Genomic DNA, 22,302 nt, shown 5'->3' on the forward strand with positions numbered 1-22,302 from the left:
ACAGGTGTAATTATTTTATTTTTTATTATTTGGCAGTACTGGAGATTAAATTCAGGGCCCCACATGGACCAAGCAAAAACTCTTACTACAGAACTACATCTTTGGCCTCTGGATTTACAACTCTAAAAATAATTTTGTACAAAAGACAAAGCATAGGCCTGTGTCAGCCATACAAACAGATTCATTCAAATGTACATGTAAATGGGTATTTCAGAAGTATTCTAAGACCATAACCTAAAAGGGAAGTCTTTACCAAGTATATAGAAATAATCAGTAAACATCTATAGGAAAACAGTGCTGGTTTCAAAATGCACAAGCCATATGTAAACATTTTAAAAACGTTGTCAGTAGGTCATAACTGTGTTTTGCGTTTATGAAATTGTGCTTACCCAGGGGGCTCAAGCCCCACTATACATACTGCATCCATAGGGAGTGAGCATATGTTACAATCATCACTTTGAATAAAGAAATTAAGGCGCAGAAAGTCAGCTTCTTACACTTGCGGTGCATCCCTCGAAGCTGTGACTACATTTCAGGACATAGCTCCGCACTGCAGACCCTAAATTGGGTACCCTATGCCTTTATGGAAAAACATGACTGAAGCAAAGTACCCCAGGGCCCACAGCCACTCACACGCATGTGCTGGCACACACATGTGCGGACACACACACAGCTGAGAAACTGTCGATTCGACTGTGCACACTCTAAAGCCGCAGAGAAAGGTACCAACGAAAGAAGAAATGACAGAGTCCTCTGCACCAACGAGGCATTCGTAAGCAAGGAGCTGGCTTCTCTGTAGACCTTCTTAAAGCAGACAGTCTCTAATTTCCAACCATGTTTCCCCTTGTAAACAGGAAAAGTAGCTTTATGAGAGCCTTTACCTAATGTTTAGCTCTGTTTACAACTGGCGTTTCCTCAAATATTGAACAAAACCGAGTATAATAAATGGTTTGTCAGTTCCACTCAGACAATGAAGCCATAGTAGGTCTTCATCAAGGGTAAATGGGAATTAAAGCTGCCTCTTTGGCTTTTGTATTAGAAACACTTAGTAACCTTTACTAGAGTAGCTGACCAGCAGCCTCCCGGTGATGTCACAGAAGATGGAGTGACATCAGGCTCTTGAGGGCTCTGATTGGCTATTGTAAACACGTGGTAAAGTGTTGTGGGCGGCGCCTGGCATTCCCGCCCCGCCATGTGCTTCCCTGAGTAATGGGCTTTGTAAACATCGTTTTCAGAATCATTCCGCAGAAGGCTTTGGGTGCCAGTCTTCGCAGTTGTCCCATGCTCTGGTCCCTGAAGTTCACCGTCTAGGAATACCGAAGCCATAAGCAGTTTTCTTGCAGAAGGGGGAAGATTGCTGGTCTTGATTTGGGGGTGAAAAAAAATCTGTAAAATCAATTAGACACCCATCGTATGTCACAAAGGGTATTTCAGCCATTGGAAAGCAAGAAGCTAAAATTAAAATTGTCCTGGGCATCTGTCAAAAGTGTAGCTCCCTGAGTGACTTGTGCACTCTGACCTTGCTGATGCCCCAGGGCTTGTCATTAAGAACAAGTCTCTGAGAAGCCTCTGAGAGGCGCTTCATGTAGCCTCAGAATTTGACTCGTTTTCTGTTACTACGGACACTGGAATGATGTCTGCATTTCTTGGGACCCCTTTAGAAGCCCCCTTAATAACTGTGTGCTCCTTTAAATGATCCACCAGCCTCAGTGGCTCCTCCTTTTGACCCTGAGCAAGCCCTACTCATACTGTTGGAAAGGGGGAGTGGGAGAGCACAAGCATGTGACTGTCAATTCAAGGGTTGGATGTGTCACCTTCCACATCAGACAATAAAGTTTCTCCATCCCACTTTTGGATCGCATTAATGGTTTTGATTCCATTGCAATGTGCATTAGGGGAAACCAACCAGACTTACAAAGCTCATGTTTTACTACAGAAGCACAGGGCTTGAGTGACATACTTGAGCCCAAGCTAAAAGGAAAAAAAAAAGCCCATAATTCAGTAATTTTTTTTTAAAGGAGAAATTAGGTGGAGCTAGAGAGATGGCTCCATGGTTAAGAGCACTTGCTGCTCTTGCAGAGGACCTGAGTTTGGTTCCCAGCAGCCTGTCATTTGGGCAGCTCACAGTTGTTTGTAACTCTAGATTTCGGGCATCTGATGCTCTCTTCTAACCTCTGTGGGGACCCACACTCCTGTGGCACACATACACACACACATTCAAAATAAAATCTTGAGGAGGAGGAAGAGAGAGAGAAGGAGGAGGAGGAAGAAGAAGAGGAAGAGGACAAAGAAGAAGAAGAGGAAGAGGAGGAGGAGGAGCAGGAGGAGGAGGAGGTGGAGGAGGAGAAGAAGAAGAAGAAGGAGAAGAAGAAGAAGAAGAAGAAGAAGAAGAAGAAGAAGAAGAAGAAGAAGAAGAAGAAGAAGAAGAAAAAGAAGAAGAAGAAGAAGAAGAGGAGGAGGAGGAGGAGGTGAAGGAGAAGGAGAAGGAGAAGGAGAAAAAGAAGAAGAAGAAGAAGAAGAAGAAGAAGAAGAAGAAGAAGAAGAAGAGAGAGAGAGAGAAGAGAAAGAAAAGAAAAGAAAAGAAAAGAAAAGAAAAGAAAAGAAAAGAAAAGAAAAGAAAAGAAAAGAAATCTGAGTCTAGACACTTCTGAACTTTGCTTAGTCCTGGTCGGGTTAAGGTATCCGAAGGCAACAGGGACCCAGACACTCACCTCAGCAGCCTACCGTGGACAGAACGCAATGGGCAGCTCCCGGCTAGGTACCAGGATGCCAAGATGCAGCATCTCCACAGGTTCACTGTCTGTAGCCACAATGTTATATTTTTGGATTATCTGTAACACACATTGAGATAAAAGAAGAGTTAACCCTCTGGCCTCCTGCTCTGTGGAGTAGCTTAGGATGGGGTTGTAGAGACCCAGTGAAGACTTTACCCAGCAAAGAGCCAAGTGGAGCTGTAGCTCAGCCAGCCGGCGCCCGATGCACATCCTCTTCCCGACGCCAAATGGGAGATGAGCGAAGGGGTTGATCTTTTTCTCCTTTTCAAGCCAGCGTTCGGGTCTAAACTTGTCAGCATCTTCAAAATTGTCTTCGCTAGAGCCCAGCACTTGGGTATTTAGTGTTAAGACTGTCTAAGAACACACAGAAAAAGATGATTTTTTTTTAAAAAGAAAATCAGCAGTAAAAAGAACTCACATAAATACAATGATGGTATATTGCTTGACATATGTTAGGTATGACATGTGTGGGCAGTACGTGTACCCATGTACACGTGCAAAGGCAAGAGGGAGACATCTGGGCTTCTCACGCTACCTTATTCCCTGGACACAGGTTCTCTCGCTGAACCTGGATTTAAGCTGGCAGCCAGCGAGGACCACTGATTCTCCTGTCTCTGTCCCTGCCCCCCAATGCTGGCCCCAACAGCCACATTCAACTTTTCACATGGATGTTGGAGATTAAAACCCAGATCCTATCCTTGTGCAGCAAGTGCCCTGGCCCCCTGAGACCCCTCCCCAAACCCAGAATTCTGCAGTTTTGTTGTGTTCCATTTTCTCAACCCCCTCATCTCTCCTCAGTTTTCAGGTGAGGGAGGATGAAGCTCGCAGGTTCCTTTTAACTCACTCAGAGTCCATGTTTGCATCTCAAGGGCCACTGTCCCTAGTTCTGTACTAAGTAGCATGCCAGCCATGCTCCGTCTTCTATGGGTTTACAGAGCAAATGTTCTCTCAGCAAGAAGCTTCAGGGAGCTTCGACAAACTCTTGGGAAGTGTGATCTTCCCGAGTTGTGCTCCTGGACAGATAGGCAGAGTTTACTTACTCCTTTGGGTAGCGTGTATTCACCCAGAACGGTTGGCTTGTCAAGGGTCCGAGTTGTGAATGGCACACTTGGGGTAAGCCTGGAAAGTCAAAATCAGAATTGTAAATGTGGCCACAAACCCCACGCTGTCTGACGGGGCATTAGGAACACAGACAGAATGAGAAATGGGAATTCTGTCAGATGTCACAGTCAGGAGCTCTGGGCAACTCCCATGAGGAGCAGTTGGGAGAAGGAAAGTCAGGTTTTCCTAGTGGTGTAGCCCCAATTAGATCAACTACCCTTCCACTGGTGAAATAGGCAGACAGAGGACTGGGTGACAGAGGAAGGGGGTGGATCTGGGCGGGGCTGGGAGAGGTGAATGGTTATAACCAAATACTCTGTGTGCGACCATCGAAGAATTAAGGTCTGTTCTGTGTTGTTTTTAAGAAATCCCTTTGGGTTGTGAGCCTATCCTTTAATGGCTGAGCCATCTCTCCAGTCTGAAATCCCATCCTCTCACTATGTGTGCCACTTGTTTCTTATCATGTTAGTCAAATCCCTTATATAAGGCTAGCTAGTGGCTCATCACACTGATTTTCTTCTAAGGCTAATTGGTGGCTCATCGATTATTCCGTTCCATTCACTCTGCCTGCATCTCATGCTTCCCCCAAGGCCTGGCATTTTTTTTTTTTTTTTTATTCCGCTGCTTCCCACAGAGGCAGTGCTGCCTCCTTCTAAGCTAAGGATGGGAGGAGGTTTACTTCCCGGGAAGAGTCTGCAAAGACGAAGATGTGTATCTCCGTGCCCTCTTGCTTGGCCTTCGTCTCAGACCTGACAATCACACCTGATCACTGACAGCATCCATTCGAGGCTGGCTGCTATTAATTTGAAGAGGAAGAAACCTGCTTTCTAGGATTTACTCGGATTGGCTCACAGAGTTTGGAAAGCCAGCGATATAAACACCATACACTCCAAGGCTCTTCTCTCTAGTTTGATAGATGCATATAATAAACCAGGAGGAGCCCTTTTGAGGTCTCCTCGCTATGTCTCTGAGAGAATCCTTTTCTAGTGCTAAAGCAAAGGAGAACCTGTTCTTGTGTACTGGCCCAGAGGTGTGTCCGTACCTCATGGACTCCTTTAGACAGGCCTTTAAATAGGGCATATTCCTCACATCTTCCGCCCGTGGCGTCTGGTTGTCAGGCAGCACGCTCTGGATTTCCCGGAGAAGTCTCTGTTGCACTTGGGGATTCCGGGATAGATTGTAGAGAATCCACATCAAGCTGTTTGCGGTCTGAAAGGCAACCGGCCACAGATGAGAGTCTGCGCATGGCTGGTCTCAGACAAAGGCAACCGGCCACAAATGCGAGTCAGCGCATGGCTGGTCTCAAACGAATGAGATAGAGTCTGTCGACGACCGGCCTCAAATCGACGTCAGGCTCACAAAAGGCCCCGTCTAAACTACTGTTGGGTGTAATTGCTTGGGCACAAACAAATTTGCATACAACTGGCAAGGGAGGGGTAAATCTGGGGACGACCCAGACTCGTTTCTCAATTGTGCCATCTTTTACTGCTACGTGAAATGCTACCACTAGGGGGAAACCGGAGCAAGATACAAAGATGTCCTCTCTGTTTTCCACCATCAGACCTAAATGTGAATCCATTAGGGCCTCAAAATAAAAACCGAACTAGAACTTGTTTAATGGTCGAAACTTAGGTAAAACGGAGTAAAGAGAGGATGGGAGAGCTCTGATGGCACTTGTGAGAGAGAGGCTTTCTATGCAATTAAATGTGTAAGACAGCGCCCTTCTGGAATGTAATGAACGGTCTTTTGGCTACACCCTAAATTAACCCCTATCAGGAAAAGGCCCCACTGGGGCCTTAGCCACATGTAAAATGCCCTCGCAGGAGAATGCAGCACCTTGCCAAAAGAGAATAGAAGAGGAAATGAATTCTAACATCATATTGAGTATGCCAAGAAGTCAGTGGCAAATCTTGACAAAGTCAATGGCCTTGTTAAGGGTATCTTGGCATCTTTTCTGAAGGTAATGAGGGGCACCCACCATATTCACCACCAGGAGTCAGACGCAATTGGCTGCTCTCAAGCTAATTTAAGCCAAACACTTTCCAAAATTCGGTGTCACATCCTCCCCCTGCAGACATCAAGGTGCCATGACCCCCACTCACACGAAGGAGCAGAGTGCACGATGGCTCAGAGCCAACTGGCATTTATTATTTTTGGAAGAACATGCCTCCCAGGCAAGCTTCTTCATGTCAGAGGGCCAGTGGCCTCGGCTGAAATAAACCCTGGATGGCATTATTACAGAACAGGAAGAGGGTGCGGCCTCCAAATTAAAGGCAGTCAAATCCCTCTGTCCACCCAATGTGACTTTCAGAGTAAACAGGGCTGAAAAAGAAATGGACCAGGTCAGATCAGAACCATATCAGGTAACGTCTCACCACAAGGGCCAAACAGTGCTCCGTGGAGCTGGATAACTACAGTTTCACCACATCCAGGGGACTCAGCCTGGGGCCTCAGGAAAACTTCAGAGCTTAATTCCAAGGGAAGTGGGTTAGGAAACCTCAAGGGCTCAGGCTGTCCCCGCATGACCTCGGCTGGGGGCTGGGGGGGGGCACTCGCATCCTCAACTGGCTCTCTCTACTATGGTCATTCTCTGCCCCTCCACTTGTCAAAGCTTACATCAGCCAGCTTACTCCCTTGCTTAAAATGTCTGCTCATGGTGTATATATTCCACTATCTCAAAGAGCGATGTGTATGTGTGTGCTCGTATATCAGGGCACACGTATGGATGTGCATGTGGAAGCTGGAGGTTGGCTCTACCTCATTTTCCAAGGCAGGGTCTTTTGCTGGACTAGCTAGCCTGGTTGGCTTCAGGGATCCCCCTCTCTCCACATTCCCAACCCTGGGGTTACATACATGAGCAACCACACTTGGCTTTTTAAAGTTTGAGCTCTGGGCGTCAAACTCAGGTCCTCGTGGATGCACAGATAGTACTTCACCTGCGGGCTTTCTCTCTCTCCTGCCCTTCCGCTTGAAAAAGTTAAATTATCTTGCCAGAGCATGGGTACCTTTTTCCAAATTCCTGTCTCAGTTCTGCCTCGCGCTGGCTAGAGCTTCCTCAGTGTTTTCTTCATTGGAGTGCGTGTTATTAGAGTCAGTCCCTACCGCACCTCACTGTGCTTAGCATCCCTACAGCGCTCAATGTGGGACTCTTATTACCGATTTGGCGGTTGCTGCTTGGGTGATTCTGGTGGAGAGAATGATTCCAGCGACAGCTTAAGAACTCACTATGGGAACCAAACCACCCAATAGACTTTAGCCAGCTGAGACCCCAGCCCACCCTCACCGTCTCCACTGCAGCCAGCTGGAGCTCCGTGACAGCAGCGTACAGTTCTTTCTTGGAAAGATGATCTTGCTGATAAATATCACAAAGGAAATCCGCACCAGGCTGCTGGGAATATCTCTCTAGGCGGTGGTCGATGCAGGGCTTGACTGTCAGAGGAGAGAAAGGAGAGAGAGAGTTTGAAAATTCGGATGAGGAAAATAGCCCAAGAAAACCTTGCAGCACTGAGTCATGACAGGGACACTGACGATTGCTAGATCAGCAAGTATCTGGTTAATGCTCTCCCCATAATGATGAGGACTGGGCAAATCTGAAATGAATAGGCTCTTCTGCATCCACTGGGCATCTTCCAAAAGTGTTGATTCAGAATCAGGGCTGAAGGAGCCTGAACACTCTCTCTCTCTCTCTCTCTCTCTCTCTCTCTCTCTCTCTCTCTCTCTCTCTCTCTCTCTCTCTCGGGACTCACATAGTCCTAGCTGGTCTGGAACCTGCTATGTAGACCAGGCTGGCCTCAAACCCACAGATTTATGCCTGTCTCTGCCTCTAGAGTGCTGGTACCTAAGGCACGCACCACCAGGTATGTATGTATGGCCTTGGTGGCTTCATTTCTATCAAGCTCCTGGGGCAGAAGCTGTTGGTCGGTCATCACACTTCAATGAACAAAATCCCAGAGCTCAGAAGAGATCAGCTTGTGGCGGGGTGGGATGAGAAATGGGCTTGTATACATATTCCAAACTTGGACACAGATATTACTAGGCACATACGCAAGTACAGTGCCTGGAAATACTGTGAGCACTTTCAGCATTTATAAAACACATTCAGACAACTGTCTCACTTCAAATCTTTATGCAGGCAGACCCCGGACTAGGATTGCCGTGGAGAGAGTGAGCAGGGTCACTGCCTGTGGTGCAGTTGGTATCTTAGTCCTGAAGCATGGTCTAACCTGGAGGCTTGGAATAGATACTTAGGTGTGTCTCAGGGCCATTGCTTGGGAACTCAAAAAAGAGTTGACTATGTGGCTTTGTGTAAGGTTCAAACCTATACATGCACACACACATAGCACCCTGCGTCATAGAGCAGAAATAGCCCTAACCATCAAAATATTACAATACACTCCATGGTTATGTTCTGCTGGGCACATTAAAAGTTGTACCAATGAGGGAGTTGGTATCATTTGTTACTTTAGAGTTGGGGCAATTGAGGATGAAAAGGAGGAGACACACAGGGCCAAAGCACTGTGCATGAACTTGAGTCTGCCTCAGATGTTCTTCCTTGAACCCCCTGCAGAGCAGACTGCAGAGTTAGCTCCTCCCACTTCCTCCAGCTCTGCACGTGAACAGAGAAAACTCTAGAGTATAGAAGCAATACCATGGGACGATCACAATGGTTCAGTCAGACAGATCACACTACGCCCATCCTAGACAGAGGGTCAGGGTCATTGGATGGCAGTGGGCAGTGGACAGGGTGGCCTTTCACCTGATTTGAAAATGGTGTCCCAGGCCAGCGTGTGCGCTTGCCACACTTTGGTGTTGAGGCGCTTGTGCAGCTCCACGGGGGTCACCATCATCTTCCCAAATGTGCTCATCATCTGTAAGAAACACAGCAGCTTGAACCCCACCATTTTCTCTCTAGGCCAGCATTCTCCTTGGAGAGGGAGGGTCCTAACTCAGACCCCTTCTGCATCGCTGAAGGGTGGGCATCAAAGGCCACCATCTCTCTCGCTCATCTCAAAGACAATTTTGTGCTGCATTTAATAAAAAGATATCTGTCTCATGTTTGGTTGTACTGGGAATGGAACCCAAGATCTCCTGGTTGCTTAAGAAAGCATCGAATACTGATATATTCTGTATCCCTCTTATTTTATTTTTATTTTGAAACAAAGTATCATTAAATTGTCTAGCCTGTGCCAGCCTTCACTCTGTAGCCAAAATCAGCTTAAAACTTGCAATTATCTTGCCTCTGGACCTCACCCAAGCAGCTGCTATGGTAGACCCGTACCCAGCCCTAAGCAGCTGCTATGGTAGACCCGTACCCTGCTATGGTAGACCCGTACTGCCAGCCCCAGGTTTTAATGTCCTGATTGTATAGAAAGAAGAAAAACCTGGAAAACTATACTTGGCCTATTTGCTCCAGTTTCTGTTATAGTACAACCTTAGTTAATCCCAAATCAATCATCATATCTATAATATCTCAAATTACTCAAACCATTCAAAACTTTTAAAACCTGAAACACTCAGAAACTTTAAAAGGTATCTTTTAACCAACTGGCCATTAATTGAGATACCTTAAATATATTTAAAATAATATTTTTTGTAAAATAACTTTGCCTAAATTGATAAGTAATGGACTTAGCTTTTTTGTGATTGGTACACATGTATATAGTAAAATATAGATATCAAAGGGAATGAATTAAGTATTAAAAATATAAGTAAGTGTGAATATTTCTCTTTGGGAGACACAGGGATCCTTAACTATTCTGCATTCTAGCTTTGAGGACATGCTGTCCAGGGGGCCTGCTTACTGTTTTGATGGCCGCAATGAAGGTCAGGGCTTCTTCCTCTGTGTCCTTTTGAAGGAGCCCGAATCTCTTCTCATATAACACAAGGCAGATGCCTGTCATTGAAAATAATTACTACTGTTACTCAACCGTAGCCAAACCAGAGTCTATGATTAGCTGCCTGTTAAAGATGTAGTTCTGTGTTTCCTGAGACTGTGGTCTTTTTCTAGAAAACAAAATCTCAAAAAGAGAGAGGAGGGCAGGGACACTCTCTTTCTCTCTCTAGAAGTCATTTCCAGGAGCACGTGACCCAGAAGCTTCGAAGCCTCCTGGTGAGAGACACAGTGTCTGTGTCAGTCACAGGGAGGTGAGGACAGAGGTGTCAGTGACTCGGAGATCTGTGCTACCACAGTGAGAAGGGCTGGGAGGGATGAGTATGGAGTGAATGGGTTTCTAGTACCTGCTAGGGACTGGGCTAGCCCAGAACAGGGGTTTTCCTGTCCTGTTTTTTTATTTAATAATGTTGTTTAGGATCAACCTATTTTCAAATAAGGTTCCTTAGTCTTTAAAACGTTTTTGCACAGAGAAAATTTGAATTACATAATACCCGTGTCCCCTATGCTAGCTTCCACCTGGACTGTGATGTCATACACCAGGCTAGCCCACCTGTGAGCATCCCAGGACTCTCCTCTCTCTACCTCACATCTTGTCATAGGAGCACTAGGACTACAGACCTGTGTTGCCGTGTCTAGCTTTGTGTGAGGTTTGAACCCAGGTCCTCAGGTTTGCAGGCAGGCTGTTTCTCCACTGGTGTATGTGTGTGTGTGTGTGTGTGTGTGTATGCCCCATGAGCCCTTTGCTTTCTTGACAAGAAGGCTTCAGAGTAAGCTCTTTTTCTCTTCTCGTTTCCCTGTGGTCTCTGGTAGAATACAGAGGCAACAGAGCTGGGGGCAGCTGCTGTTGTCTTGCTTCAAGCCAACACGCTAACAACAGAGGCCTGGTGTTTCCACTTCTGCCTGTTGGGGGCCTTCACTCTGGGCTCCATTTTCTGGAACACTCATCTGCAGAGACCTATCTAAGTTTCTCGTTCCTGCCCTTATAATCTGACACTCATCTTAGCAGAGAGGAGTCTCTCACCGAGGCCCATGTCTCTGCTCCTTCTTACCCCTGTAAATGTCCTTACCAGTATTTGTCACGTTAGAATTGTAGTTTTGTGAGGGCAAAGAGGCTGTCTATTTTGTTCCTTGCTGTGTCTCTGGTACCCAATAGTGTCTAGCACATAACATTTGCTTCAGAAGTATTTGTTGAATGACTTCACCAACAACCTATAGTATAAGTTATAACTAAAACCAGTTTGTGTGGCCTTGTCTCGATTGGTGATAATCTATCATTATGGAGACCAGAGCCTTAGCCCCCCCCCCCCCGCCCGCCCCCGATCTCCTGTAGCGTAAGTGAACAAGAACTTACTTTCAAAGGACCATTTGTTCAGCTCGCTGTACAAGTCTTGGATGCGGCCTCTCTCATCACGCAGCTCATCGATTTGCCCCATAAAATCAGCCAAGACCTTAAAGAAAGCAGTAAGAAAGGCACGTCTGCATCACAGGAGGGAGAGAGAAGCCTCCAGGTCAGGGAGTTCTTCTGAGGGCGTTTCTGCTCTTGGTGGTGATGTCTTCCCCCAGGCCTGTCCTGTGCTGTTCCCTAAGCTCTTCCTGCAGCCACTGAAACTGCAGTTGCAGGTGTGTTTTATTTAATCCCGGCACTTGGGAGGCAGAGGCAGGCGGATTTCTGAGTTTGAGGCCAGCCTGGTCTACAGAGTGAGTTCCAGGACAGCCAGGGCTACACAGAGAAACCCTGTCTCGAAAGACCAAAAAAAAAAAAAAAAAAAAAAAAAAAAAAGAGTGTCCCTGGCAATTGTTTTGTGTATATGTGTGTGTGAGTGTGTGCACGTGTGTGCGCATGTGTGTGTGTGTGTGTGTGTGTGTGTGTGTATGTGTGTGTGATGTAGGCTCATAAAGCCGGCAGGTAACAGAGGAGCATGTTTAGTTTGCTTATGTAATGCACTTTGAAAGTACTCTGAATCTGTCACTTTACTAGAAAAGCAGGCATAGGGGGATGGTGGGGATGGGGGGTGGGGCGGGTAAGGTCCAGAATCTTTTTAGAATCATACATCAGCACGGAGTACAAAATCTCTGGACACATCATGCCATTTTATTCCTCTACGTTTTCAGAAGACCGGTCTCTACAGGAACATGCCCCCATCCCCCACCCCGCGCCCAGATTCTTTACCACTGTATTCCTATTACAAATGCAAAGCCTCCCCGCTCCTGCCACCCCTGTCCCCGCCTCAAGTGTTGCCGCCTAGGGCTCTTAGAAGCAGGCATCACATTCAGTACTGTAGACTAGGGGCTCTAAAGACTGGGAAATCGGCTTCGAGAAGTTAAATAACACAGCCCGGTCTCACTGCTAGCTGGTGGAAGCCTTGGAACTGCCCAGGAAGCTTGTAACTGTTCCCTCGGTGGGATTACTTTAGGATTTGGAGCAGATGAGTTTGCGGGAAGAGGAAGGAATGAAAGGCGGAGAGAGACAGCATCTCCCTTCAACCACCCATGATCCACAATTCTTTTCCCTTTGTATTTAGAGCTGTGACCCAAAGTCCCCCGGTTAACAGCTCTCTGTCGCAGAGAGCCGCAGGAAAGCTGGCCCCAGTGCACAAACCTCATTGATTTTCTTGTCCAGCTTCATGATTTCCACGGGCTTCATGAGTTTCTTTTGGAAGGCGCTGCGGACCCGCTGCCACTCCTGTCCTTCCCTGCAGAGAAGGGGTATGCTTAGAGCACCACGAAAGAGGCTGCGCAGTGATTCGGGGAGCGCAAAAACTAACCCTGAAGATCGCCTGGAAAAGTCTCAGGAATCTTAGCTCTCAATGAATATTCGCGGCCGCCATCAGCCATCACTGACCCGAAAGAGGCTCACTGTGTCTCTCCGTGAGCTGATAGTTTATGGTAGTTATTTTCCTCAGTGGTGTAGGCTCTGACAAGATGTCTGTGCTCTAAATGACCCCCACCTATGGTCATGCGAGCAAACTCAGGGAGTTATAAACACAAAATAAAAACAACATGAAAATAGGAGAGAGAATTGTTGGGACAAGGGAGAATCTCAATAGGAGTGGGTGGGAGTATCAGAGAGGGCACTGAGTGATGAATGCGACCGGAAATACATTATAAACACGTATAAAATTGTCAAACAACGTTAAAATATTTGGTTTGACGTTAGGGTTAAGTCTTGCCCAAGACGACACCTGGAAGGTGAAGCCCAAATAAAGCGGGCATGGTGCTTTTGATGTGTCCTGTTGGGGGAGGCAGCATGTGTGCATCCCTTCACTGAATAGCTTGTGAGGGGAACCCACTCTCTACAGCACAATTTCAGGATGGCACCAGCTCTAGGTAGAGCAGGGGCTTTATATTCGTTGTCCATACGTCCCAGGGAACTCTAACGACTCCCCTTCCCCACTGTCCCGCACGTCCAGCCTCCCATCGTCTCCGTCCAGCAGAGGGGACTGACTCACAGGATCATCAGCCCGTAGGCTTCGTTGCGATGGTCCCGATAGGCTTTCCAGGGTTTGATCTCTAGCCGCTGGGGATGCGCGCTCTCTGTGCGGTACAGAGCTTCCAGCAGGCTCGGCGAGCCCAGATGCACCGAGTCGAAGGAGCCCAGCTTCATCCGGAAAATCTGGCCATACTTCTTGTGGTACTCTGCCTGCAGCGGGGCGGGCCAAATGCCATCAGCGCGCATCCTCAGGTGCCCCGGGCGCTTCTGCCTCGAGCTGCTGACCTGAGCTCCCCCTGCCACCCCGACCGGAAGGAATAGGGAACAGGGGACAATAGGTGATTAGGAAACAAACTATTTACCAGTGTGTCGTGCTGTTTCTTCAGGCCACCTTTCCAAAAAATCTCCAGTAGGCTGCCCAGCAGTGGCCAGTTGGTGGGTCCAGGTAAGGAGGTGACGTTCCGAGTCTCACCGTCGGTCATCAGCGGGCAGAGGGGCACCTCTTTTGGCGCACGCTTCACGTGCGCCTTGGATGTCACGGACCTTGGGGGTTGCCCGAGGTCCCGCAGCCGGCGCAGGAAAGCGATCAGGGGGCGCCTTTTGTCAATGGGGCAGCTCATAGTAGCAGGCGACCCGTGACACTCGAGGAGCAGTAGGGACTGAAATGGGTAAGGTATTTCGGAAGTGCTGTTGGGTTCTGAAGTTTTGGCGATTTGGGGAAGAGAGGCAAACAGAAGCCGCGGGTGTGGTAAAATACTGTACAACAGGATGGACTTGGAAGAGGCAGATGCCCAGGGATGCTGCAAGGTGCAGTTGTTTAGGGCGCAGGTCCCTGCCCTGAGCTGGCCACAGTGGCTGGGGAAGAGCGGCCGGGGTTTGGCCCGAGTACTCTGTGGCTTTGCAAATTTGACTTCTAAGGTCTAAAGCCACGAGGGGTCAAGGAGGGTCGAAGGGATGCCGCCAGGTCTGATGTACCTCCTTGTGCCTCCCCGAGCTCCCGGGCTTAGGGACCTCGTATTTATGGGAACAGGGCATGCTGGAGGTGGCCAATGAGCACGCTGAATAAGGGCGGAGGGGGACCGACTGGCAAGGATGGGAGGGACGCGGGGGGCGGGTGTGGAAAGAGGATGGAGTCAGCGAGGTGAGTGAGGGCGCCGGGGCCTCGGGTGACCGACACGCTGCTGGCCCGGCGGACGCACCGTGGTGGACTCCACCCCGGAGATAACCTGAGAAAGGCGAGTCGAGCCCAGGGTTCAGCGGGTGCGCTGCGAGCACGCCTCCTCTCCCTCCTCCTGCAGGTTGCAGCCGGCCTTGCAGGAGCCCAAGGCTGCGCTTGCACAATCGCCACTCAGGGCGGGCAAGGTTCCTGAGGACAGTGCGGAAGACCGCCCGCGCTTGCCAAGAGAGTGGAGAGCGAGCCTGCCTCCCAACATCCCGGGAGACAAGTTTTCGTAGCCTGAGCTGGACTTCCTTTGGATGAATGTTGCCTTTTTGAGCCTCTGAAGGAAGAGAGGATTTGAAACTTACTAGGATATACCAACAAGTGGGGGGGGGGGGGGGGCGGAGATAATTTTCTTACCCAGGGTCTTAAGCTAGGCAAGAAAGCCCAATGCGATTTGCAGAATTTCCTTACCAGATTCCTCGATGCTTCGGGTTGGGTTGTTAGGGAACCGAATAAATGAATGCACGTACACAGGTGTATGTCCTCAACAAAGGATGCTAGTGGCTTTAGTTCTGCGGGAGACTGTGGAGTGCCTTGAGGGCATGGCTTGGTTCCTTTGGAGTGCTTCCCAATGTCCCCTTAAGCCTTTCCTTCTTGCACACCGCCCACCCTTCGCAGAGCAGAGGCACCCACCGATTCCTAAGCGCCCCCACTTTCTCCCTAAAGCAGGCAGAGTTAGCCACAGATGCACCCTTGCTTTTGTATCTGGATAGATTAGAGCTCACTTTCCTAATTCTGGAAAGGAAATTGGTCTTCACTGATTTAAAGTGACTCATATTGTTTCCTGCTGTTCCAATGCCAAGCGCCAGCAACCAGGCAGGAGGCAGAGACTTTCCTCCTCGGCTTTCCAGTCACCTGACCGAAGGTTACTGTGACCCAAGCAATAGCAAAGTCTTCCGTAAACACCTGTCTGCTTCTGGAAAGGCTTTTGCAAATTTGTGATTTGTGCTCCAATACTGTCGTCTCGAATTTCCCCTAAGAGGTCGTGCTAACAAACAAACAAAAACTGCATATATGCAATAATTTATATGAAATCCACTAGATCAATGTTAATATGCACTGTCGTGTATACGGCATGCACTATAAGTTCATGTAGTCTCTTGTGTTTCTGTGAAACATACATTTTATAATATATGTAGTGCACTGTAGGCCATGTGAAAGTACCATATGTTAGACTTTCAAGAGCCTGTGACAAAACTGGAATTTCACTCCAATACTTATTTATTGATTGATAATTTATTTATGTATTTACCTCCCAAATGCTGCCCCCTCCCCCATCCCCTCACACTTCCTCCCTCCACTTCCCCTTCACCTCTGAGAGGATACCCCCCACCCCCACCCTCGTGGTTTATCATGTCTCTGGCAGGATTAGGCATATCCTTTCCTACTGAGGCCAGACAAGGCAGCTCTCTGCTGTGTATGTGCCAGGAGACAAATTTCACTTCAGCTCAACATCAAAAACACGTGAAAGAACCGTAACCCCACCCCCACCCCCCTGCCCATTGTCACAGACATTAGTAGCCCCAATGGCATTTGGATCCCAGTTTCTAACCCAGCCTGACTCTTCAGCATCGACATCCATATGTATCATTATTTCTATTGCTTTCTTGAGACAGTCTCATAGCCCAGGCTAGCTCAAACCCCTCATCCTCCTGTTTCCACCTCTAGAGTGTTGGCTGATGGTTTATTTCACCATGCCTAACATCACCTGGCCAATCATATCACTCTCTTCCATGGCGATGGAAGTATTCCTTCCATGACGATGTGCCCCAGAGGAGGGTGGGATCAGAACTTTCTCGTTTGGGTACGTGGCAGAGAGTGGCAGAGAGCATGCATCCTTAGAGGGAGGTGTTATTTCCGCATCTCTTCTCACTTGTGCCTGGATGCTGCAAAGACCCCATCCTTGGGTGTGTGTGACAACTGTCTTGTTATTTCAGCCAGTGAGCTACTATTTCTTTTCCTTTTTTTTTTTTTTATTTTGCATGATCAAGACCGAGACAGGTTTCAGACAAAGTAGATTCTCCTGGGAGTTTAACGTTAGACAGTTTTTGTTTGCTTTGTTTTTGAGACAGGGTCTCACGATGTAGTCCTGGCTGTCATGGAACTTGCTATGTTGACCAGGCTGGTTTTGAACTCACAGAGATCTGCCTGCCTCTGCCTCCTGAGTGCTGGGATTAAACTTATGTGCCACACTGAATGCTAGCACTAGACCGCTTCATGAATTACAAAGAGATACTCAGAAGTACAGGAAATTATTAGCTAGTGTATTTATAGAAGTAAATTAGAGAATTTCAGATTCATAGAAGTCCATGTCTCCTGTTCACTGGGGAGAGTCCCCAGTCTCAGCATAGAGTTTATTGGAGGTCCATTGAGTGGGACATTTGTCAGTCCTGGAAGAGGTTCAGAACACCAAAGTGATTATGTTGCGCATACTCTCAGGAACTTAACCTTCTTTCCTGGGCTTTGGGCCTCCCTCATTCCATGGCCTCTGTGAGGCATGCAGCCATTACCTCTCAGAAATTCCTAAAGAAAGATCTGAAAGTGGCTCCTAAGAGCCAACCCCATTCCCAAGATCTGCCCAGGCCACCTCTACTGTTCTGAGAAATCCTAACTATCTCCTGCAAAGATTGATTAGATTCATTAGACCCTAGCCTTTCTACTATGCAACCACACATGACAGTGTGTGTGTGTGTGTGTGTGTGTGAGTGTGTGTATGAGTGAGTGTGTGTGAGTGAGTGTGTGTGAGTGTGTGTGTGAGTGAGTGTGTGTGAGTGTGAGTGAGTGTGTGAGAGTGAGTGTGTGTTTGTGTGAGTGTGTGTATGTGTGAATATGTGTGAGTGTGTATATGTGAGTATGTGTGAGTGTGTGTGAGTGTGTGTGAGTGTGAGTGTGTGTGTGTGTGTGTGTGTGTGTGTGTGTAGGGCGGAACCTGTTGGAGGGCAAGGGCTTGATTTGGTCCTCTGTCTTGGGAAATACAAAACTCTTTCAAATATATGGGTTGGCAATACAATTTTGAGTCTCAAGCCTTGGCTGACCTAGGGTGACCTAGCTGCTTTTTGATTGCGGGAATTCGGAGGGCTGCTGACTTTTCATTTCTTGAGCAGAAGGTGGTGGAACCAACCTCACAGCCAAACTCAAACATCACAGAAATGGGAAGAGTGCCAACATAGGCTCCTGTGAGGATGCTGCACAAAGTCCCCAGCAAAGTGAGACGTTTAAGAACTTACCTTGTAGTGCTGTGCATTGCACACCTGGTTCCTTGGGACCCAGAGGGAGGGTGTTTCAATCATGATATCTGTGCTCAACTAGATAGTGGCAGTGTGTGTGTTTGTGGTGCTGGAGGCTGATCACAGAGCCCTGTGCACACCAGAGAAGCATTCTACCACGGAATCTCCTGACTCTTATTGTTTTGAGACAGTGTCTTTCTGAGTTGCTTAGGCTGGGCCCAACCTTGCTACTGTCTTACCTAGGCCTTGCAAGCAGCTGAAGTCATGTTGTTTTGATTCAGTAAACTGTACAGTTAAATAGAAGAAAATAGGTAAAAAAATAAAAAAAGGCCCCCCCCCTCACACAGTTTCTCTCTCCACCCCTCTACTCTGCAGCCACAATCTTCATGACTTTTCTCCTGCACCTTTCTTCCCAGTTACTTAAATCTCCTTGAAACTGTAAGCTACTGTCTTTTGTTGATTGACTCTCCTATAACACATGACCCATGATGTTTATGTTGAAGAGCACCCAATAAGCAAATAATAGGCAATTGATTATTGATTCTTTCCTCGTTCCCCAGCAAAACCCAGCGAGTTTAGTAACAATACATTGTTTGTTTTCTGAGGAAGTTATTGGTAAACCCTGCAGATGCTCATCTGGGTACCTCTGGGATGAAACTGTGTCTCCCCTCCTCACTGGCTGTGTGGGCTTGGGAAGATGTTGTGTTTCTCTGAGTCCAGGTTCCTCGTTTGCAACACTGGAGGTCAGTGGACACTCTTCCCCAGATGGGCTGAGAGCAAGAGCTCAGGTGGAGCATAGCCTGTGTCTTCCTGGACTCCATTTGGCACGCACTTGCTTTCCGGTTTCTGAGCAAAACTAGGCCATGCTGAGCAGTCAATATTTTATTCCAAGTGTGGAGAAAGGTATCTGAGAACTCCCAACACAGTCACATGGCGGGGGAGAGCTTTTGAGGTTCGCTGGCAAAAGAGCCATTCTCTTTTAAAGCAGGAAGAGCATGGTGTAAACAAGTCAGTGTTTTAGAGATTTATTTTATTTTGTATATGTGTGTGCCTCTGTGTGTATGTGTTGTGCCTGTGTGTTAGCCTTGGTATATGTATGTGTGTGTATATGTTTGTGCCTCTGTATGTATGTGTGTGTCTGTCTGTGTGTTAGCCTGGATATATATATATGTGTGTGTGTGCCTCTGTGTGTATGTGTGTGTCTGTTTGTTGAGTCTGGGTGTATGTATGTGTATACTTGTGTGTGCGTGTGTTTGTGTGCCTGTGTATGTATGTGCCTCTATATGTGTGCTTGTATGCATGTGTATGTATGTGTGTGTATGTGTGTGCCTGTGTATATGTGTGTGCCTTTGTGTGTGTGTATATGTGTCTGTGTGTATGTACGTATGTGCCTGTATGTGTATGTCTCTGTGTGTGTGTGCTTGTATGTGTGCTTGTGTGTGTGTATGTATGTATGTGCCTGTGTGTATATGTCTCTGTATGTGGTGTGCCACATGTACTGATGAAAGCCGGAAGAGGGCATCCAAGCTCATGAAGCTGGAGTTACTGGTGACCATGAGCCACCTGACATCAGTCCTGGGAACTGAACCCCGCAAGGCGGCTCACCCCTAACTGCTGAGCCGTCTCTAGTGCCAGTTAGTATCGGTATTATTAGTCTTAAAAAAAAATACAAGGTCTTGTTCTGTAGTTTAGGCTGGCCTGGTAGTTTTTAAGTAGCCTAAACTGGCCCAGAACTGTGGCAAGCCTCCTGCCTCAGCCTCTCTAGTGTGGATTTAGAGGCTGCCATAGCCAGGAGCTGCAGTAGGAATGGTGACTTTGAAAGGTTCAGTCGTAACTGTCTAAGACAAGTTAAACCAGACAGTGAAAAACACTCCAGGGGTTGTGTGTATGTGTTTAGATTTGGTGAGACAGGGTCTCATGTAGCCCAGGTTGGCCTTGATCTCACTGTGCAACTGAGAGTGATTTAAAACCTTGTCTGACCTTTGAATTGATTTCCCAGCCTCCACCTATGGATTGTTTTCTGATATTCCATTGGTACCATCTATGTTTCATAAGTAAAAATTTAGATTACATCATCACATAGATACCTGTTCTGCGTCTTTTCCTGCATGGTATGACTTGGCTACTCTGATCTGTGTGTAATACAGGGAAATCTTATGATGGGATTTTCAGTGCCAAATACTTTGGGTCTGAAGCACGGTTTTGTTTGCTCTCGTATGTTGGGAGCCTTCCATGATGACTTCAGGGACTGTTGACTTCCTTGGGTATCACTGAAATGTGATTATACTTTTCCAGGGCTTTAAAGTGAACCAGCAAACATAGACCTTGCCAGGGACCGGTGCAGGAAGCATTTCTGTTGTTAGGGAAAGTAAACTCCTGGTGGGGTGAGCGTGGCCACTCCACTGTTGTGTCAATGATCAGACAGAGGACCAGTGAGACAATTCCAGGTAACTATGGAAGAATCCCTTTCTCCTAAAAACAAAAGCGCTCAGTCAGCAGAGAATGTGCCCAAGTCTTGTGCAGTGGCAATTTTCCTAACTGTTCTTATGACAGAGTTTACTGTTGGCTCTTCCACCCAGCGACAGCAGTTAGGCGAGCCCTTCTGTTCTGACAGCTTCTAGGCTACTGGAACTTGGACGAGATGGTTGGGATCCTGTGTGGTCATACACGTACATCCACAGACTCCCTCCACTGTGATGGCAGTTTCCAGTGAAAAATAATTTAACATACATCTCCAGAGATCTCTTGACTTGTTTTCGTTCTCTCCAGTCAGAATGGAATTCTTTGGAGGAGTCACTAGCATTGCTGCTCAGCATCTATGGCGTGCTAGGCACCCTGCCCAGCCCTGTGTCAGAGAGGAACAAGGAGCCTGCTTAGTTAGAACGCACTCTCTGCTGATGACATCAACTCACACAGTTGCAAGGAAACAGGAGAGAGCCAGCCGCCATCCTCCTGGCTTCTGTTATTGAGCGTGGGTTCTGAGTCACTGCAGGTTCTTATCTGTCACATCACCAACGGGAAACAGCAATCTCTCTTGTTATTCCTCACTCTGGCAAAAACAGCCGTCCTCACTGAAGGTCCTACAGCTAATGGTTGGAGCTGGGTTCCTCTTGAAAGCTCCTCACCGGTGTCTGTCAGTGCTTGCCAGCTGAGTGGGGGAGGCTCAGGAGCCTCATCGTTTAAAGTAGTTCTAGTTTATGCCGGGCAGAAGCATCAAACTCCAGGACACTGAACTCTTGGAAGGAAAGGGTTGAAAAAATGCACATATAAGCTTCACTGTGATATTTATTAAGTCGAGACAAGAACATGTCAGAGAAATGGCAGATATGGTTACAGTATGATTGACTAGGTCGCAGAGGCAAGCTATGTCCCTCTAGTGACAATGGGGTTTCCTCTGGAGGATGCAGACAGTCTGATCGATTCTGAAACAGGCAGACAATCACTGAGTCTCCAAGGAGTCTTCAGGTCACTGTAGGATGAGATGCTGGGGTCACTTCTAGTGCTGGGTGTACAGCTCCAGGTACAGCCACGACACTGGCCATGTCCTCAGCTGCAGAGCAGGAAGTCAGCTCGTTTTACCCTCATTTCCCCATTTCTCCCCCTTCCTCACCCACAGCACAGCACAGCACAGCACAGCCTCTGATGTTTCAGAAATTATTGGGGACTATGAGCTAGGATGTTTAAGGAAGAATACTGCATGTTCTGAGATCAAAGTGGTGGTGACAGACAGGAACAATAGAGGCTCATGTGACACCAGTGGCTGGAGTAAACGAGAAGGAAAGGCTTACTTCAGTGCAGCACACAGCATGGTGGAAAAGTCCAGAGCTCAGGATGAGGCTCCTCTCTCACTGTCTCACACGGGGATCCTCTCACTGTCTCACACGGGGATCCTCTCTCACTGTCTCACACGGGGATCCTCCACTGTCTCACACGGGGATCCTCCACTGTCTCACATGGAGATCCTCTCTCACTGTCTCACACGGGGATCCTCTCACTGTCTCACACGGGGATCCTCCACTGTCTCACACGGGGATCCTCTCACTGTCTCACACGGGGATCCTCTCTCACTGTCTCACACGGGGATCCTCCACTGTCTCACACGGGGATCCTCTCTCACTGTCTCACACGGGGATCCTCTCACTGTCTCACACGGGGATCCTCTCTCACTGTCTCACACGGGGATCCTCCACTGTCTCACATGGAGATCCTCTCTCACTGTCTCACACGGGGATCCTCTCACTGTCTCACACGGGGATCCTCCACTGTCTCACACGGGGATCCTCTCACTGTCTCACACGGGGATCCTCTCTCACAGTCTCACACGGGGATCCTCCACTGTCTCACACGGGGATCCTCTCTCACTGTCTCACACGGGGATCCTCTCACTGTCTCACACGGGGATCCTCCACTGTCTCACACGGGGATCCTCTCTCACTGTCTCACACGGGGATCCTCTCACTGTCTCACACGGGGATCCTCTCTCACTGTCTCACACGGGGATCCTCCACTGTCTCACACGGGGATCCTCCACTGTCTCACATGGAGATCCTCTCTCACTGTCTCACACGGGGATCCTCTCACTGTCTCACACGGGGATCCTCTCACTGTCTCACACGGGGATCCTCCACTGTCTCACACGGGGATCCTCTCACTGT

General features: G+C 48.0%; 2 protein-coding genes and 1 long non-coding RNA gene across 3 annotated transcripts in view; 1 reads left to right on the forward strand and 2 right to left on the reverse strand.

Annotated features, from left to right (window-relative positions):
- On the reverse strand, positions 1 to 14,189 carry Cyp24a1 (cytochrome P450, family 24, subfamily a, polypeptide 1). The gene is made up of 12 exons (NM_009996.4): positions 13,561 to 14,189; positions 13,218 to 13,408; positions 12,368 to 12,461; positions 11,120 to 11,216; positions 9,677 to 9,768; positions 8,632 to 8,743; positions 7,159 to 7,304; positions 4,918 to 5,084; positions 3,815 to 3,893; positions 2,931 to 3,128; positions 2,712 to 2,831; positions 1 to 1,386 (listed from the first exon to the last, which is right to left on the reverse strand). The coding sequence occupies exons 1-11, from the start codon at positions 13,816 to 13,818 to the stop codon at positions 2,721 to 2,723; spliced, it is 1,545 nt and encodes a 514-aa protein (NP_034126.1). The 5' UTR covers positions 13,819 to 14,189; the 3' UTR covers positions 1 to 1,386; positions 2,712 to 2,720.
- The window catches only part of Pfdn4 (prefoldin 4), a 22,643-nt gene continuing 13,812 nt past the window's right edge, over positions 13,472 to 22,302 (forward strand). The window contains exon 1 of the mRNA NM_001013369.2: positions 13,472 to 13,643. The gene's annotated coding sequence lies outside the window, so the exon portion shown is untranslated. The remainder of the gene's footprint in view (positions 13,644 to 22,302) is intronic.
- The window catches only part of Gm16796 (predicted gene, 16796), a 12,571-nt gene continuing 6,669 nt past the window's right edge, over positions 16,401 to 22,302 (reverse strand). The window contains exons 2-3 of the long non-coding RNA NR_040367.1: positions 19,735 to 21,407; positions 16,401 to 16,810 (exon numbers count right to left, since the gene is read on the reverse strand). This is a non-coding gene — a long non-coding RNA (predicted gene, 16796). The remainder of the gene's footprint in view (positions 16,811 to 19,734; positions 21,408 to 22,302) is intronic.

This window comes from Mus musculus, chromosome 2, assembly GCF_000001635.26.
Source record: "Mus musculus strain C57BL/6J chromosome 2, GRCm38.p6 C57BL/6J".
Taxonomy (NCBI): domain Eukaryota; kingdom Metazoa; phylum Chordata; class Mammalia; order Rodentia; family Muridae; genus Mus; species Mus musculus.

Bases quoted from the DNA above. Each gene is read 5' to 3' on its own strand.
- Cyp24a1 (NM_009996.4), bottom strand. From the start codon at position 13,818: ATGAGCTGCCCCATTGACAAAAGGCGCCCCCTGATCGCTTTCCTGCGC. The intron at 13,409-13,560 runs GTAAATAGTTTG...GCCCCGCTGCAG, and splicing joins AGAAACAGCACGACACACTG to GCAGAGTACCACAAGAAGTA. The intron at 5,085-7,158 runs GTGAGGGTGGGC...GTTGCCTTTCAG, and splicing joins AGCTGGCTGCAGTGGAGACG to ACCGCAAACAGCTTGATGTG.